At 44.9% G+C, this 19,856-nt stretch overlaps 2 protein-coding genes across 6 annotated transcripts in view; both read left to right on the top strand.

Annotated features, from left to right (window-relative positions):
• LOC131203767 (disintegrin and metalloproteinase domain-containing protein 9-like) overlaps positions 1 to 13,744 on the top strand; it is a 45,511-nt gene extending 31,767 nt beyond the window's left edge. For all 4 annotated transcript variants that reach the window (XM_058194359.1, XM_058194360.1, XM_058194358.1 and 1 more), the window contains 6 exons: positions 2,396 to 2,476; positions 4,308 to 4,413; positions 4,507 to 4,645; positions 8,231 to 8,327; positions 9,762 to 9,799; positions 11,567 to 13,744. In XM_058194359.1, coding sequence (XP_058050342.1) covers positions 2,396 to 2,476; positions 4,308 to 4,413; positions 4,507 to 4,645; positions 8,231 to 8,327; positions 9,762 to 9,799; positions 11,567 to 11,648 — 543 coding nt within the window. In that variant the 3' untranslated portion in view covers positions 11,649 to 13,744. The remainder of the gene's footprint in view (positions 1 to 2,395; positions 2,477 to 4,307; positions 4,414 to 4,506; positions 4,646 to 8,230; positions 8,328 to 9,761; positions 9,800 to 11,566) is intronic.
• A 5,142-nt stretch (positions 13,745 to 18,886) lies between these two features.
• Positions 18,887 to 19,856, top strand: part of LOC131203769 (disintegrin and metalloproteinase domain-containing protein 2-like) — a 38,491-nt gene continuing 37,521 nt past the window's right edge. For both annotated transcript variants that reach the window (XM_058194362.1, XM_058194363.1), the window contains exon 1: positions 18,887 to 19,027. In XM_058194362.1, the coding sequence (XP_058050345.1) occupies positions 18,958 to 19,027 (70 nt within the window). In that variant the 5' untranslated portion in view covers positions 18,887 to 18,957. The remainder of the gene's footprint in view (positions 19,028 to 19,856) is intronic.

The raw sequence follows: 19,856 nt of genomic DNA, 5'->3' as shown, positions 1-19,856 counted from the left end.
ATCAGGCTTGGTTGGATCCTAGGTTTCGTAGGCAGGAGAGGAGGGAACAACAGAAGCAGGGGTGGGGCAGGCCTAGGAAGTGCTGAGTCATGGAGCCACACCCCACAGGATATAAAGGCAGCAAGAGCTGCTGTGCCTCTTCGTAGCAGGCAAATTAACTGCTTAACTAAGAGCTGAAGTTCTGTTTGTTCCTGGGTGACTCATCGGCGTCGAGGGAGATAACAGAGACACTTGGCAGACGCTCGCTATTCTGCTGCCAGAGCTGATAGTGCCGGCTAATTAAGCCATCGCTCGGACGGAGGCGAGGGGGGACAGAACACTCTGCTCTAGAGCAGGGGTGTCAAACTGGATTTCTTCGAGGGTCGGAGCAGCATTGTAGTTGTCTGGGGAAGTGTTGTGTCTTGCCCGCTCTCACCGCAGCCGGGGTCTGCTTATCTGCTTCCGAACGCTGAAGAATGTCCTCCCGGCCCCAGCCCTGGCTCCATGCCCAGACAGGCTGAGGAGGGGGCATCTCCCGGCCCCAGCCCTGGCTTCATGGCCAGGCAAACGGAGCAGCTAGACCCCTCCCCCTCCTCCTCCACAGCATGTGAGCCTGAGGAAAGTTTATTTCCAACAGCTGCTGATTGGAGTGACCCTCGCATCAGACGACTGGATAGGCGGAGGCAACAGAAGGAAGGGAGGGGCAGGCCTTAATGAGTGCTGAGTCATGGAGCCACACCCCATGGCCTATATAAAGGATCTGCTTTCTGGCAGTCTCTGAGTCAGGCAAAGTCGAACTTATCTTGCTGAAGTCACTTTCTGGTCTCCTGCCTGCTCTGAGGACTTTGCTAGGACTTTGGGCAGAGCTGCAGAGGCAAGCCTGATTTGGATTTCCCTGACCCGGCTGTCAGCGGAGGAGTGGGACACGACAGGAAGAGGGAATGGAGCTGGCAGAGAGAGAGAGACAGAGGCGGAGCCTGGTCCGTCAGTCAGCTCTCAGATGGAGAATCAACAGCCACCAGGTCTGGAGATAGCTGATGAGGAAGAGGAGGAACAGCTGGGTCCAGTGCCTGACATATGGATGCACAGAAGGCAGAGGAGAGGAGAGCAGTGGAAATCAATGGGCCGGTCCTTGGGACGGAAGAAGCACCGCTGCTAGCGAAGCCCCACCCTAGCTCTGGGGATAAAAGGCAGTGGGGCGGAGATGAATAGATGTGGCAGTCAACTATTCATCTCCTGGCTGGACGGACTTGTTAGCCTGCAGTGAGAAAGAAACTTTTTTATGGGGCTGCCGGCGCTCCTAATAAAGGAATCTTTGAGTTCCCTTCAGAGGGTTGGTTGTGTTTGGGGAGCTGGGTCGGAACAACATTGTTCTTTGGAGGGTTGTCTTTGGCTGTCTCACAATGCATGGACCCCCTTCGCTTTGCTTTTACATTTAGCTGAGACTTTGGGTGGTCCTCATCTCGGTACATTGGAACAGGGCCATGTTGGGGAGGGGACATCTCAGATAGCACTTAGACTTATATACCGCTTCACAGTGCTTTTACAGCCGTCTCTAAGTGGTTTACAGAGTCATTGTGTTGCCCCCAACAATCTGGGTCCTCATTTTACCCACCTCGGAAGGACGGAAGGCAGAGTCAACCTTGAGCCGGTCAGGATCGAAGTCCTAGCTATGGGCAATGTCAGCTTGCAATACTGCATTCTAATCACAGGGAAGGAGGGAGGGAAGGAAGGAAGGAAGGAAGGAAGGAAGGAAGGAAGGAAGGAAGGAAGGAAAAAAATAGCAATAGTGCTTAGACATATATACTGCTTTACAGTGCTTTACAGATCTCTCTAAGTGGTTTTTACAGAGTCAGCCCATTATCCCCAATAATCTGGGTCCTCATTTTACCCACCTCGGAAGGACGGAAGGGGGAATCAACCTTGAGCCGGTCAGGATCGAACTGCTGGCAGTGGGCAGAGTTAGTCTGCAATACAGCATTCTAATCACAGGGAGGGAGAGAGGGCCAAGAAGGAAGGAAGGAAGGAAGGAAGGAAGGAAGGAAGGAAGGAAGGAAGGAAGGAAGGAAGGAAGGAAGGGGAGGGGAGTAAGGAGGGAGGGAAGGAAGGAAAATAGCAATAGCACTTAGACTTATATACTTATATACCTCACAGTGCTTTACAGCCCTCTCTAAGCGATTTACAGAGTCAGCCTCTTGCCCCCAATAATCTGGCCTCTCATTTTACCCACCTTGGAAGGACGGAAGGCTGAGTTGACCTTGAGCCTGGTGAGATTCGATCTGCCAAACTGCTGGCAGCCGGCGGTCAGCAGAAGTAGCCTGCAGTACTGCACTCTAACCACTGCGCCATCGCGGCTCTTAATCGGCGTTTAACGGCTTGCATGTAAATGAACCATCCAGGTGTTGCTTCGTTTCAGGTCTGCAAGCACTACCAATGCGTCAATGCGTCCGTCTTGGATTATGACTGTGACATCACGAATAAATGCAACGGGCGCGGGGTAAGTTCCGAACGAAAAACAGCTTGATTTTGTAGGCCTTCCTGTTGGTTCCTGGGTTTGGTTTCCGGATCGAACAGCTGGCTTGTAGAAATGTAGTATCTTCCTTGTCCCTCCACCTATTTATGATTTATATTGATATATTGACCATCAATTGTGTTGTAAATGTTGTACCTTGATGAAGGTATCTTTTCTTTTATGTACACTGAGAGCCTATGCACCAAGACAAATTCCTTGTGTGTCCAATCACACTTGGCCAATAAAATTCTATTCTATTCTATTCTATTCTATTCTATTCTATTCTATTCTATTCTATTCTATTCTATTCTATTCTATTATTTCCCCCCCCCCCTTCTCCGTTGATGTTTGTTACTGTTCTAAGCTTTGGGAAAATCAACTGGGCACTGGAGAGCTTCTTTAAAGAAAGGCTCGTTAATTATGATGACAGTCAACTCCATGGCGTGTCCATCTTTGGATGGTGATCAGATCCCAAATGATTAGATTCTGGGAAGGAGGGGGAACAGGGTGGCTCTCCAAAGAACTTGTATGCCCGAGTAGCAATAGAACAGGGCTGTCAAACTCAAGGCCCTTGCATTCTGAAGAACATAGGAGATAGAATCGTAGGGTTCACAAGGACCCTTGGAAAACGGGTAAGTCCAACCATCTGCTCAAGAAAGGGGCGTTAGGAGATTAACAGATTAACAGATTAAAATAAATAAATAAATAAATAAATAAATAATAAATAAATAACAGGGTTGGGAGGATCTTGTAAGTCATCTAGTCCAACCCACCGCCCAAGCAGGAGACCCTACACCATTCCTGATGGATGACAGTCCGGTCTCTTCTTGAAAGCTTCCAGGGATGAAGCATTGGCATTTGTTCTGCCCAGTGGGGGGGGGGGGGTTTCAAATTTTTTTTACTACCGGTTCTGTGGGCATGGCTTGATGGGCGTGGCGTGGCTTGGTGGGCATGGTGGGAAGGATACTGTAAAATCTCCATTCCCTCCCCACTCCAGGGGAAGAATACACAAAATCTCCATTCCCTCCACATTCCTGGGGAAGGATACTGCAAAATCCCCATTCCCTCCCCACTCCAGGGGGAGGATACTGCAAAATCCCCATTCCCTCCCCACTCCAGGGGGAGGATACTGCAAAATCTCCATTCCCTCCCCACTCCAGGGGGAGGATACTGCAAAATCTCCATTCCCCACTCCAGGGGAAGGATACTGCAAAATCCCCATTCCCTCCCCACTCCAGGGGAAGAATACACAAAATCCCCATTCCCTCCCCACTCCAGGGGGAGGATACTGCAAAATCCCCATTCCCTCCCCACTCCAGGGGGAGGATACTTCAAAATATCCATTCCCTCCCCACTCCAGGGGAAGGATACTGCAAAATCCCCATTCCCTCCCCACTCCAGGGGAAGGATACTGCAAAATCTCCATTCCCTCCACACTCCTGGGGAAGAATACTGCAAAATCTCCATTCTTTCCCCACTCCAGGGGAAGGATACTATAAAATCCCCATTCCCCTCCCACTCCAGGGGAAGGATACTGTAAAATCCCCATTCCCTCCCCACTCCAGGGGAAGGATATTGTAAAATCCCCATTCCCTCCCCAATCCAGGGGATGGTTACTGCAAAATCTCCATTTCCTCCTGATCAGCTGGGACTCGGGAGGCAGAGAATAGATGGGGGCGGAGCCAGTCAGAATTTTTACTAAAGGTTCTCCGAACTACTCAAAATTTTCGCTACCGGTTCTGCAGAACCTGCTGAAACCCACCTCTGGATCTGCCGCTGAGTTCACCGACATATTATTCTTCCCTCTCTCAACCAGGTATGCAACAGCAATAAAAATTGCCATTGCAATTCAGATTGGGCGCCTCCCTACTGCGATTCCCCTGGATACGGGGGCAGTATAGACAGCGGACCTACTTATAACGGTAAGTCCCCAGAGTGGAAAATCTGTCCTTCCAGGAAAATGAAGAAGCGTCGCACAGAAGCTTCCTTCTTTCTTTCCTTTTTTTTCTCCCCAGACAGCAATGTTGCCGCACGAAATTGGATCCTGGCGTTTGTGTTCATAGTTCTTCCCATCGTGATAGTTGCACTCGTTCTTTATTGTACGAAAAGTAAAATCACTCCTTCCTGGTTGCCGCTCGTGGACACCTGTTGTAGGTATGTTTTTTTTCCCACCCTCCTGTCTCCTCTGTTTTACCCTGAAAATATCTCTGCAGAAAAGCCAAGTTTTTGGTTTTGAAAAAGAACAAAACAATACCATATTTTTTCAGAGTATAAGATGCTCCGGACTATTAGACGCACCTACCTTTTTTGGTGAGGAAAACCAGAAAAAGAAACCTGCCTCCCAGCAATTTTGCCTCCTTGCACCAAACAGCCTGCTTTACTTTCATGTTCGTTTTCAGCCTAGCTTGATTAGCACAAGAAAAAATAAAATAAAATCTGCTCCCAGCAATTTACCTCTTGGCAGCAAGCAGCAGTGGCCCGCACAGCAATAGGCCATGGCAATCCCTGCAGCCTGAAACAGCTGAGAGTCGGGAGGGACAATCAACTTGTGCTAATCAGGCTGTGCTGAAGCTGAAATGGGCTGCTTCTTCTTGCTGCCTGCTGCAACGAGATAAATTACTGGGAGGCAGATTATTTTTTTTTGTGTGTGTGTGTGCTAATCAGGCTGTGCTGAAGCTGAAATGGGCTGTTTGCTATTTGCTGCAAGGAGGTAAATTGCTAGGAGGCAGAGGCCAAAGGTTGGGGGCCAGTAGGTGGGAGGGGCTACATTCGGTCTATAAGACACACCCAAATTTTCACCCCCTTTTAGGGGGGTGGGGGAAAGGTGCGTCTTATACTCTGAAATATACAGTATTGCTTTTGTATATAATGTCTATTTTCTATTTTATAGAGGTAGTCCTTAACTTACAGCCATTCGTTTAGTGACCAAAATGGCAACAATGCTGAAAAAAGGGGTCTTATTCACACTTATGACCATTGGTGTACCGGGAGGTGTTTCACACTTACAACCACTGCAGCATCACAGTGGGCATGTGATCAAAATTGAGAAGTTTGGCAACTGTCTCATATTTATGACGGTTGCAGTTTCCCGGGGTCATGCGATCCTCCTTTTGCGACCTTCTGACAATCAAAATCAATAGGGAAATCCGATTCGCTTAACAACCATGCTACCAACTTCTCAACGGCAGTGCTTCACTTAACAACTGTGGCAATAAAAGGTTGTAAAATGGGGCCAGATTCATTTAACCGCTGTCTTGCCTAGCAACATAAATTTTGGACTCAGTTGTCGTAAGTCAAGGACTATCTGGCATCATGTGCTACGGAGAATCTGGAAGATTTGGGTTTTTCTGTTTTTTTTTAATTGAAAAAGTTTTACAAAAACGAATGAATTTTTTCCCCCTCCCCCCTCCCCCCTCCCTCAAAAACCCCCCTCCCCCGACTTCCTGGAGCAAACACAAGGTATAGTTCAATAAACAAACATTCATATATAAATTTTTGGGAATCTAACACAATTATAATCCTTCTCTTTCACATAACCTGACTTCTTCCATTAAAATCAAAAACAACGTCCTTCATTCAAAGGCAATCTGATATCTCTTAATCTGATTATCTATTTTGAATATAGTCAATCCAGTTCTTCCATTCGTTTAGATATTTTTCTTGAGTACTGTCTTTCAAGAAGGCTGAGATTTTAGCCATCTCGGCCAAATTGGAAACTTTCAATATCCATTCTTCTATTGTGGGTAATTCTTTTTTCTTCCAATATTGTCCAATCAACAGTCTTGCTGCTGTTATTAAGTTCAAAATCAATTTAGTCTCAATCACTGTACAGTCTGTTATTAGAATAGAATAGAATAGAATTTTATTGGCCAAGTGTGATTGGACACACAAGGAATTTGTCTTGGTGCATACGCTCTCAGTGTACATAAAAGAAAAGATACGTTCATCAAGAATCATAAGGTAGAACACTTAATGATAGTCATAGAATAGAATAGAATAGAATAGAATAGAATAGAATAGAATAGAATTTTATTGGCCAAGTGTGATTGGACACACAAGGAATTTGTCTTGGTGCATACGCTCTCAGTGTATATAAAAGAAAAGATACATTCATCAAGAATCATAAGGTAGAACACTTAATGATAGTCATAGAATAGAATAGAATAGAATAGAATAGAATAGAATAGAATAGAATTTTATTGGCCAAGTGTGATTGGACACACAAGGAATTTGTCTTGGTGCATATGCTCTCAGTGTACATAAAAGAAAATATACATTCATCAAGAATCATAAGGTAGAACACTTAATGATAGTCATAGAATAGAATAGAATAGAATAGAATAGAATAGAATAGAATAGAATAGAATAGAATAGAATAGAATAGAATTTTTATTGGCCAAGTGTGATTGGACACACAAGGAATTTGTCTTGGTGCATAGGCTCTCAGTGTACATAAAAAAAAAGATACGTTCATCAAGGTATTATTCTCAAAAGGAAGATTTGGGTTTTTCTTGAAAAGACCAGCTGAAGCAAACACCTGACAAAGTTGATGGGCTGTGCTAGGATGTAAGCCACTGGGGGAAACTCTGATCCTGCCTTGATCTAAATTAGACCATTCATTTTTATAACTTTGCATTGCTTACATTAGTGGGCCACAATCTTCATGGCACTATGAGGTACCCCTGGGTGGTACCCAGTGGTGGGATTCAAATAATTTCCTCCCGATCATCTGGGACTCGGGAGGCAGAGAATAGACGGGGTCGGAGCCAGTCAAAGGTGATATCTCTGAAGCACTCAAAATTTCTGCTACCGGTTCTCCAGAACTGGTCAGAACCTGCTGAAACACCTCTGGTGTATACACTTCTATATAATAAAATAAAAGCAATAACGAGAAAACATGGAATAATTGAATAATGATAGATTTCAACTTAATATAAATGTGTACCATTATTAGAAATATATAAGTTGATCGAACACTTCACGATCACGTGAAGTGTTAGTGCCACTTTATAAGGCCTTGGTAAGGCCACACTTGGAATACTGCATTCAGTTTTGGTCGCCATGATGTAAAAAAAGAAAGAGTGCAGAGAAGAGCAGCAAAGAGGATTAGGGGACTGGAGGCTAAAACATATGAAGAACGGTTGCAGGAACTGGGTAGGTCTAGTTTAATAAAAAGAAGGACTAGGGGAGACATGATAGCTGTCTTCCAATATCTCAGGGGCTCCCACAAAGAAGAGGGAGTATTCTCCAAAGCACCTGAGGGTAGAACAAGAAGCAATGGGTGGAAACTGATCAAGGAAAGAAGCAACTTAGAACTAAGGAGAAATTTCCTGACAGTGAGAACAATCAATAAGTGGAACAACTTGCCTGCAGAGGTTGTGAATGCTCCAACACTGGAAATTTTTACGAAAATGTTGGATAACCATCTGATTGAGATGGTGTAGGGTTTCCTGCCTGGGCAGCGGGTTGGACTAGAAGGCCTCCAAGGTCCCTTCCAACTCTGTTGTTATATATGTTATATATATATATATGAATGTAATAACTATGATTAATTCCACTAGGTTTTTTTGTATTAGAATGTATGACACCCAGGTGCCAGACTGTTAACGCATTGATTTGATACGTTTGTTAAAAAATTAAAAACTTGGGGGGGAAAAAAGGCACCCTTCTACCCAGTAGCCTCTGTCTTTCTCAGAGGCTTCTGGTTGTACTAAGTATTTTATCCATCCATTTGTTTAGATGCTTCCGCAGATCGGATATCGGTAGGCAGCAGGCTGTTCGAACCGAATGTCCACGCAACTTTCCGTATTCTTCCAGAAATGCATCGTCGTCCGCGGTAAGAACCACGATATTTCCCCCGTTTACAAATCTTGGCTGTTTTTAAGGAAAAACGGGAGGAGGAATTCCAGTTAGAAGGAATCATCATCTTTTAACGACTCCATAATCCCCTGCAAGGTGGAGTCTGGACAACTGAGTGGAGCAGTAGCGTGTTTCGCTTACCTTTGCTTTTGCTACCGGTTGGGATGTGTGTGCGCGCTTGTTTCGTTCACACGTGACGCTTCTGCGCATCTGCAGAGCGTCCGTGATGATGTCCAAGTGGGTTGGCAGAGCCTCTCGCTGCCGCCACCGGTTTTCCCAAACCAGGGTGAACCGGTAGAAACCCACCACTGGAATGGAGCTAGCAGAGTGTTTACTGTCCGGATCTCCTTCCTGTCACCAATGAGGAGGTTTTTTTTTTCAGCAGATGTATTCTCAGTGTGCCCAGAGAGAGAAATATCGGCCTCTAGCTAGGATCGAACTCACAGCCTCCTGATTGTGAGGCGAGAGCTCCACCTCTAGGCCACCTCCCCACTCTCCAGTTAGAAGGAATAGGAGCTATTAAAAGCCAGCACTCCTATTCCTTCTAACTGGAGCTCCTCCCATTTGTCCTTAAAAAGGCAATACAGGTGAGCAGGAAAATGGACAAGGCATTTTGATGGCTCCTAATGTCTACAGTGCTAACTCAACTATCTTCTAGGACAGAGGTCTCCAACCTTGGCCACTTTAAGACTTGTGGACTTCAACTCTCAGAATTCTGGGAGTTGAAGTCCACAAGTCTTAAAGTGACCAAGGCTGGGGACTCCTTTTTCTAGGAAGTCAAACAAAGGACATGTTGTGTCTGCGCCCCCCGAGCTGGGCCTCCTGCCAGAAAGTGACTTGGAAAGTGAGGGGGAAGGGCCGTCAGGACTTACCTTGGGAGCACCGGCTTCCCTGGCTCAGCTCCAGGAGCCAGAAGCAGGCCAGGTGGAAGAGATAACGAGGCCTCCGTCCCCTGACTCTCCCCCACCCCAGGCCACGCCTTCAGACCCAGCTGATGGCAATCAGGCTTGGTTGGACCCTAGGTTTCGTAGGCAGGAAAGGAGGGAACAACAGAAGCAGGGGTGGGGCAGGCCTAGGAAGTGCTGAGTCATGGAGCCACACCCCACAGGATATAAAGGCAGCGAGAGCTGCTGTGCCTCTTCGTAGCAGGCAAATCAACTGATTAACTAAGAGCTGAAGTTTGTTCCTGGGTGACTCATCGGCATCGAGGGAGATAACAGAGACACTTGGCAGACGCTCGCTATTTTGCTGCCAGCGCTGATACTGCCAGCTAATTAAGCCATCACTCGGACGGAGGCGAAGGAGGACAGAACAGGACAGGTCAACAGATATTGGGCAAATCTTCCCCATTCATCGACTATCTCTTGTAAAACCTAATGAGACTCCTCCTTTATTTCCTTCTCCCAAACAGGTAGTGTCATCCATGGACCAACAGCGTGTCCCACCAAGGTCAGTATATGGGGAGGATGGAGAAGGAGACAAGCTAAGGCGGTGAACCTATGGCACGCATGCCGTCAGCTGGCTATCGTCCGCACGGTGCCAGCGGACCCCAGAAGAGTGGCAGTTCATCACGCATGCGTGAGCTGGCACCCAGCCTTCCAGATAATTCTTTGCACCCTGCCCCCAAGCACGCACGCACAACCTCTCCGCTCCTCTTGTTCCTGGCACGTGATGCCCTGGTAGGCCCATTTTTCTCTCTTATCCGGCTTCAGAGCCTTTCTAGGAGTCTGGGGAGGGTGAAAACAGCCTTCCTCACACACACACACACACCCTGGAGGTCCTCCGGAGGCCAAAAATGGCCCATTTGAATAGAATTAGAATAGAATAGAATTTTATCGGCCAAGTGTGATTGGATACACAAGGAATTTGTCTTGATGCATATGCTCTCAGTGTACATAAAAGAAAAGATACCTTCATCAAGGTACAACATTTACAACACAATTGATGGTCAATATATCAATATAAATCATAAGGATTGCCAGCAACAAGTTATAGTCATACAGTCATAAGTGGAAAGAGATTGGTGATGGGAACTATGAAACGATTAATAGTAGTGCAGATTCAGTAAATAGTCTGACAGTGTTGAGGGAATTATTTGTTTAGCAGAGTGATGGCCTTCAGGAAAAAACTGTTCTTGTGTCTAGTTGTTCTGGTGTGCAGTGCTCTATAGCGTCGTTTTGAGGGTAGGATTTGAAACAGTTTATGTCCAGGATGCGAGTGATCTGCAAATATTTTCACGGCTCTCTTCTTGATTCGTGCAGTATACAGGTTCTCAATGGAAGGCAGGTTGGTAGCAATTATTTTTTCTGCAGTTCTAATGATCCTCTGAAGTCTGTGTTTTTCTTGTTGGGTTGCAGAACCGAACCAGACAGTTATAGAGGTGCAAATGACAGACTCAATAATTCCTCTGTAGAATTGGATCAGCAGCTCCTTGGGCAGTTTGAGCTTACTGAGTTGGCGCAGAAAGAACATTCTTTGTTGTCCTTTTTTAATGATGTTTTTGATGTTAGCTGTCCATTTGAGATCTTGCGATATGATAGAACCTAGAAATTTAAAGGTTTCTTCTGTTGATACTGTGTTGTCTAGTATTGTGAGAGGTGGAAGTATGGAAGGGTTTCTCTTAAAGTCTACCACCATTTCTACGGTTTTGAGTGTGTTCAGTTCCAGATTGTTTTGGTTGCACTACAAGGCTAGTTGTTCGACCTCTCGTCTATATGCGGATTCGTCATTGTCTCGAATGAGACCAATCACTGTTGTGTCATCTGCGAACTTCAGTAGCTTAACAGATGGATCATTGGAGATGCAGTCATTGGTATACAGAGAGAAGAGAAGTGGGGAGAGCACACAGCCTTGGGGGGCCCCTGTGCTAATTGTACAGGTATTTGATGTGATCTTGCTTAGCTTCACCTGTTTGCCAACTTCTGCTGGGACTGGATGGTCCGTTTTTTTGCTGTACCCAGCCTCCAGGGACCTTGAACTCCAGGGACCTTGAACTGAGCTCATGTGCCCACTGATATGGCTACGCATGCCACCTGTGGCACGTATGCCATTGGTTCGCCATCACTAAGTTGTAAGTGTTCATTGTCCAACACCACCCACATCATTGGCCAGCCGTTCTACCCTTTTGGAGGCTGCTAATTCCCAGTTTTGTTGATGACCAGGAATGGTGAATTCTTGACCGACACGCTGAGGCTTGATCCTGTCTTCCCTTTATAGGCCTCCACCGCCAGTGTTGAAAACTTCAAGGGCATCGGAACAGCTGATCCCCTCTCGACCGGCACCTTTGCCCCCTATATAAAACATCTCATTGGCCTTTTGCAAGCCTGCAACCACCCACAACCACTTTCTTAGGACTGAGCTCAACTGTCCATCAAGCGACTTTCGAAACTGTGTTTTCTTCCTTTGCACCAGAATAAGAGGAAAGGAAATACACGAAATGCACGAGAGGCAATACACGAAATGCAAAAAAAACAAACCAAGGAATGTAAAGTCGTCTCAAATACCTCTCCAGGAACTCAAATCACCGAGATGGTCAGAAACTGCCCAAGTCAACGGCATTTGGGCTGCATTGCTGGGCGATATCAGCTTGAACTGGAACAATGTTTTGGATTTAAGGGCATTTCCGTTCTTTTTATGGTTAGATTTAATTGTGCGATACTTGACATATGCAATCCCACCGGTTCCTAAGGGGTTTTTTTCCTCCCAGAAAATGAAATAAGTCGAGGGAAGATTTGCCTGACTAATTTTAAGGACCAGTAAGCTGATCTTAGAGGGGACTTGTCGATCGAGGAGGTCGGCAGTTCAGCGGTTCGAATCCCTAGCGCCGCGTAATGGGGTGAACTCCCGTTAGTTGTCCCAGCTTCTGCCAACCTAGCAGTTTGAAAGCATGTAAAAAAATGCAAGTAGAAAAAATAGGGACCACCTTTGGTGGGAAGGTCACAGCGTTCCATGCACCTTTGGCATCGAGTCATGCCGGCCACATGACCACGGAGACGTCTTCGGACAGCGCTGGCTCTTCGGCTTTGAAACGGAGATGAGCACCGCCCCCTAGAGTCGGGAACGACTAGCACGTATGTGCGAGGGGAGCCTTTACCTTTAAGCTGATCTACAAACCTACTTTACAGTCATTATGGGAAACAAAATGTAGTTTGACTTGACTGGGAGAACAATCAGAGGCGGGCAGCCCTGACTTGAGGGGTGCGAGCTGCTGTTCTTTTCCTGTGCCTTGGGAATCTTGTGTCTATTCTTGAATTTTAAAAATTCTAAAAAAAAAAAAAAGATGCAAGCGAAACAAAGATGCATTAAGGTGCGTGTGGCACTTTAAATGATGGCACAGCCAGCCTAAAACGTGACACGTAAGTGTCAGGCTTGCACGTCACACGCTTTGGATGTGCAGCTGTTCCTCAAAATAGAGCCAGGAGGGTGGCAAGTTAGTTTGACAGCCGCAATTTCCCTAAAAGGTTATACCCGTCTTCACCTGTCCTTCTGAAGCTTCGGTCCAACCCAGGAACAGGTGCAGACGTTTAAATTGCTTTGCGTGGATTGGAGTTTTCTTACCTGGAAATGCATGAAGCTTATGACACCTGAGAAAATGTGAAGCATAGCGGCTGTGCAGTTGTATTCTTCTCTTGCTTCGAAGCCAGACCCACTGGATTCAATGGGACTTTTTGTTCAGTGGGGTTATGATTGCAAGCTTATCCAAGCAGGGCTACCAGCCAAGGGCTCTGACTGTTTATTGCTAACACTGACATGGGTGGGGTGTTTTTTTTTTTGTTTCCCTTAATGAAAAAAGATAGAAGAATTGGCAGGAAAAGAGGAGAAGATTATAAATAGGAGGTGATGCATCTTCTTACTCAGGTGTGCGTGTACAGTCAAAAATCCAAAGTGCTGGCCGCGATGTGATCCAAGGTCTCCTCCTTTGAGCGCACCTGCATAAAATTGGGCGGAGCTTCCATCACCCTTACGGGTGGTCCTCCTTTAGTGACCATACTTGGGTTCAGCAACTCGGTCATGAAATGAAGTAGTTGCCAATCGGAACCGCGACTTAAGCTATGGTCTCCATTCAACCTTCCTTTGCGCTACAGACCTGCAAGGGTGGACTGGTTGTGTTCCTCTTCGTTAAGGGTGAATGGTTGCTAAACGAGGCGGTCGCTAAACGAGGACCTCCGCATACAAGACTTGACTTTGTTACCATGCGTTGCAGACACCTCTGCTTTTGCAGGGCAATTGCACAACAAACCTCTGGGCACGTTCCTCGAAGTTAATGAAATCCATTCTTCGCATGTACATAGTTTTTAACGCTGTGTGTGACTTGTCAACAACTAATTAAACAACTAATTCTATCTCTGCTCGCTGATCTTACAACTGCGTTTAATAAAAAAGATTTTTAGGGACGTTTAATCTGTTTCCATTAAAAAGCGCTAACTTGAGAAAATCATCTTACTAACCATTATTGAAATGATGGTAGAGGAATTGCTTAAAGATTTTAAAAGCACTTACTTGTCAGCTGTTGTTGTGATCCAGGCCCAAGTAGACACAGTCAGTTCAAAAACAAAGACTATTAGAACAGCTGAGAATTTAACTCTTTCTCAGCATAGTCCAAACTAAATCAAAACAAATTCTTCATAACACAATTCTTCAGTCTTATCACCACCCTTGGTCTAATGAGGCAAACTGCCGAAGGCTTTTCTTGGCAAAAGTTCAAAAGCAGAAGATGCCGACAAGAAATAAATGCAACAAGACAAGGAGCAAGGCTATCAACGTTGTTTTCCGACAAAGAGCCTTTTAAGCCTTATGGGAGGGGCCGATCATCTCTTGGCCCTACTCCCGAGTCGTCCCCTTTGCTTGAGCTGCTCTTGCCTTCTGGCAGCTCTTCTCATGTGTGCATTAGGAACAGGCTCCTCCTGTTTCTCTGCCTCACTTCTGTCGGCCTTTGGAGGCTCCGGAGTCTGCACATCATTCCCAGATGGCCCTGGCCCCATCTCTGCCTCCGACGCAGAGCCCTCATCCGGGCCTTCCCCAGCCTCCAGGACTGGCCCATGGTCCTTCCCAACCTCCTCACTGTCTGACTCCCCTGCTAGCTCCAGAGGCTGCTGGTGGACCACAACAGCTGTCCTGGATATGCTAAAAATCCTAAACATTCTAAGTAGTTAATTTTATTTTATTTTTAAAAAAGCATATGCTTGCAAGAGTAATGAAAACCAATGCCCAAGTTTAGAAAAGATAAATTATACCATTCTGCCGATTGCTGTTAAAACAATGACATTTTGTCTAGTTCAGAAGTTTTTCAGTCTTTTTCTGAAAGACTGAAAGAATGGAACCGGTTTATTTGATAAAATACCCTGGATTCCTGATTAAAAGGGGTGAGCCTTCTAGATGTCAGCTAATAAGGCTTGCCCTTTCTGGGTGGCGTGGGGGGGGGGCATTCAAGTCCCCTCCCCCCATTCCATTCTGGACAGGGGCTCCCCTACCCAACGTTGCAGAACCCATTCAAGTCTTAACAGAATCCCAGTGTTGCATGGAACTCAAGTTTGAAAAACCCCGCTCTGTTTCATAATACTATTGACCAGTGGTGAAATCCAATTTTTATTTACTACCGGTTCTGTGGGCATGACTTGGTGGGCCTGGCAGGGGAAGGATACTGCAAAATCTCCATTCCCATCCCACTCCAGGGGAAGGATACTGCAAAATCTCCATTCCCACCCCACTCCAGGGGAAGGATACTGCAAAATCTCCATTCCCACCACACTCCAGGGGAAGGATATTGCACAATCTCCATTCCCACCACACTCCAGGGGAAGGATACTGCAAAATCTCCATTCCCACCCCACTCTGGGGCCAGCCAAAGGTGGTATTTGCCGGTTCTCCGAACTACTCAAAATTTCCGCTACCGGTTCTCCAGAACCTGTCAGAACCTGTTGGATTTCACCCCTGCTACAGACTGAAAGAAACTCTTCACATTTGATTCGGGACACAGAAGGAGTCTCTTCCGAACATAGCTTGCATTTTTTCACAGTCGCAATGTATGCTACACAATATTGCTAAGGCTGTGCAAATTAGGGCCAGCTTTTCAGTTTTGCTGTGGTTGTTTTTTTTTCCTATGCCAAGCTAATGGGCACCATTCAAAATACAAAGAGACAGATGGAAGCAATGCCAAAACTATTGATTTTTCAGCTTAGGAACCAGGGTTGAAATGCTACCGGTTCGGCTGAACCAGTAACAATGGTGGCTGGAGGTTCGGAGAACCGGTAACCGCGGCACCGCGTGGCTCCGCTCACCCACCTGGTCATCATAACCTGTTTTTTACCCATTGCGCATGCGCAGAAGGTTTTGCACATGCTCAGAGGGTCCAACCGCAGAACGCAGACTTCCGAACCGGTAGGGAAGGTAAGTAGATTTCACCCCTGCTATGAACGTTCAAACGGCTGACTAAATACGATAATGTAATGGGCTGTTTTCACAATCTCCAACTTAACCTGTCTGCTCTGACTTCTGCCTTGGTTGCAGACACCCATTTTATTATCCCAGCTTTTTAACAACGGCATGAGCCCTTTAAATCTGATTAGCCTGTCCCCAAATCAGCTGTGATTCAACTATAGTTTATTCAATAAGTCGTAAGTGGCTTATTCATACTTTTTTAAAAAAATTTTAATTTGCATTTATATCCCGCCCTTCTCCGAAGACTCAGGACGGCTTACACTGTGTCAAGCAATAGTCTTCATCCATTTGTATATTATATACAAAGTCAACTTAATTGCCCCCAACAATCTGGGTCCTCATTTTACCTACCTTATAAAGGATGGAAGGCTGAGTCAACCTTGGGCCTGGTGGGACTTGAACTTGCAGTAATTGCAAGCAGCTGTGTTAATAACAGACTATCTTAGCAGTCTGAGCCACAGAGGCCCTTATATACCGCTCCACAGTGCTTTCCAGCCCTCTGTAAGCGATTTACAGAGTCAGTATCTTGCCTCCAAACAATCTGGCACAGAATCAAGATCACGCGAAGCGTAAGCGCTGCTTTACAAAGCCCTAGTAAGGCCACACTTGGAATATTGCAACCAATTTTGGTCACCGTGCGACAAAAAAAAGATGTTGAGACTTTGGAAAAAGTTCATAGAAGAGCAACTAAGATGATCAAAGGCCTGGAGACTAAAACATATGAAGAACGGCTGCAGGATTTGGGTTTGGCAGGTCTAAGGAAAAGAAGAATTGGGGGGAGGTGACATAATAACAGGGTTTCAGTACTTGGGGGGCTGCCACAAAGAAGAGGGGGTCAAATTATTCTCCAAAGCACCAGAGGGCAGGACAAGAAGCAATGGATGGAAACTAATCAAAGAGAGAAGCCACCTGGAATTAAGGAGAAACTTCCTAACATTGAGGACAATTAACCAGTGGAACAGCCTACCACCAGAATTCGTGGGCCCTCTATTCACTGGAGGTTATTAGATAGATTAACAGAGTTGGAAGGGACCTTGTAGGTCATCTAGTCCAGCCCCGCCCAAGTAGGAGACCCTACACCATTCCTGACAGGTGGCAGTCCAGTCTCTTCTTGAAAGCTTCTGGTGATGAAGCTCCCACAACTTCCGAAGGCAACTTCTGTTCCATGGGTTGATTGTTCTCTGTCAGAAAATTCCTCCTTATTTCCAGGTTGAATCTCTCCTTGATCGGTTTCCATCCATTGTTCCTTGTCTGGCCTTCGGGTGCTTTGGAAAATAGCTTGACCCCTCTCCTCTCTGTGGCAGCCTCTGAAATATTGGAATTTTTATGAAGTTTTAATGAAATTTAATGAAATGAAATTTTAGGAAGAGCTTAGAGTCTATACAGTCGCTTATCTGAAATAGTATAGGTTCTCCTTCTTGAGCAGGGAGCTGGACTAGAAGACCTCCAAGGTCCCTTCCAACTGTATTATTCTACCCTATTCCTTTCCTATCCTATCCTATCCTATCCTATCCTATCCTATCCTATCCTATCCTATCCTACAGCCTACTCCTACTCCTATTCTATCCTATCCTATTCTATTCTGTATTTATTATTCTATTCTATTCTCATTCCATTCCATATTTATTATTTTATTCTATTCTATTCTCATTCCATTCCATATTTATTATTCTATTCTATTCTATTCTGTATTTATTATTCTATTCTATTCTATTCCATTCCATTCCATATTTATTATTCTATTCTATTCTATTCTATTCTATTCTATTCTATTCTATTCTATTCTCATTCCATATTTATTATTCTATTCTATTCTATTCTATTCCATTCCATTCCATTGCATTTTTATTATTCTATTCTATTCTATTCTATTCTATTCCATTGCATTCCATTCCATATTTATTATTCTATTCTATTCTATTCCATTCCATTGCATTCCATTCCATATTTATTATTCTATTCTATTCTATTCTATTCTATTCTATTCTATTCTATTCTATTCTGTTGTATTCTATTCTATTCTATTCTCATTCCATTCCATATTTATTATTCTATTCTATTCTATTCTATTCTCATTCCATTCCATATTTATTATTCTATTCTATTCTATTCTATTCTATTCCATTCCATTGCATTCCATTCCATTGCATTCCATTGCATTCCATTCCATATTTATTATTCTATTCTATTCTATTCTATTCTATTCTATTCTATTCTATTCTATTGCATTCCATTGCATTCCATTCCATATTTATTATTCTATTCTATTCTATTCTATTCTATTCTATTCTATTCTGTTGTATTCTATTCTATTCTATTCTATTCTATTCTATTCTATTCTATTCTATTCTCATTCCATTCCATATTTATTATTCTATTCTATTCTATTCTATTCTATTCTATTCTCATTCCATTCCATATTTATTATTCTATTCTATTCTATTCTATTCTATTCCATTCCATTGCATTCCATTCCATTGCATTCCATTCCATATTTATTATTCTATTCTATTCTATTCTATTCTATTCTATTCCATTGCATTCCATTCCATATTTATTATTCTATTCTATTCTATTCTATTCTATTCTATTCTATTGCATTCCATTGCATTCCATTCCATATTTATTATTCTATTCTATTCTATTCTATTCTATTCTATTCTATTCTATTCTCATTCCATTCCATATTTATTATTCTATTCCATTCTATTAACTATTCTCTTCTCTAAAAAAAAGCAGTAACGGTTAAACCGATTGTCCCAAAGGTGCTTTTCCAGGAGGCCCCGGGACTTTCTTGCTTTCCTTTGAGGACGTTTCGCTTCTCCTCCAAGTGCAAATGCAGGGCAAGGGACGGGCGGGGGGTGGGGTGGGAATCCCACCGGCGAGGGGGTCGCCGCCCTTAAATCCGCCGCGTCCGGAACGTCCCCAACAGCCCTGCGAGGGATTCCCTCCGTTGGGCAGAAGCCCATTTGGCTCCGGAGCGCCGTTTCCAGCCCGCCCCGCCCGGCTTTGCCTCCCAGCCGCGCTTTTATTTTTATTTTATTTTATTTATTTATTTTTATTTTTGTTTACATTTATACCCCGCCCTTCTCCGAAGACTCAGGGCGGCTTTTCCGCCCGTTCTAGACCGGAGCCCGGACCGTTGAGCCGGCGGGTGGTCCGGGGGCGCCATGGGGCTGGGACGGTGGGCTGCGTGGCCGCTCCGCCTTCTCGCCTTCGCGAGTCTCCTGGCGCACCTGGGTGAGCAGAAGGCGGGGAGCCCCCTCCTCCCGGGCCAGCCGTCCCCGGAGGCTGGTCCCGAGGCTCCGGGGACCCCCTGGCCACCCCCCTCGGCCTCCGGGCCCCCGACCCTCGCCCATCCCTCGCCCATCCCTTCCCCACCTGCCCCGATAGGAATAAGGGTAATCGTTGCTGGAGGGGTTGAGAATGAAGTCATCAGGGACGCCGCCCCAAAACATAATGACTGCACTGGCTACAATTGGCCAATGACCTCTTTATTTATAAAGAGCTATGGGTATCTGTTTATAAGGATAATTCTATCTATCTATCTATCATCTACCTACCTATCATCTATCTATCTATCATTTACCTACCTACCCACCTATCTATCATCTATCTATCTGTCTGTCTGTCTGTCTGTCTATCTATCTATCTATCTATCTATCTATCTATCTATCTATCTATCTATCTATCTATCTATCTATCTATCACCTACCTACCTACCTACCCACCCGCCCATCCATCTCTCTCTCTCTCTCTCATCTACCTACCTACCTACCTACCATATCTATCTATCTATCTATCTATCTATCTATCTATCTATCTATCTATCTATCTATCTATCTATCATCTATCTATCATCTATCTATCTATCTATCTATCTATCTATCACCTACCTACCTACCCACCCACCCATCCATCTCTCTCTCTCTCATCTACCTACCTATCTACCTATCTACCTATCTACCTATCTATCTATCTATCTATCTATCTATCTATCTATCTATCTATCATCTATCTATCTATCTATCTATCTATCTATCTATCTATCTATCTATCTATCATCTAT

This window comes from Ahaetulla prasina, chromosome 9 (assembly GCF_028640845.1).
Source record: "Ahaetulla prasina isolate Xishuangbanna chromosome 9, ASM2864084v1, whole genome shotgun sequence".
NCBI classification, from domain to species: domain Eukaryota; kingdom Metazoa; phylum Chordata; class Lepidosauria; order Squamata; family Colubridae; genus Ahaetulla; species Ahaetulla prasina.
Note: the sequence above shows the minus strand (reverse complement) of the source record. Positions and strands in the feature narration are given on the sequence as shown.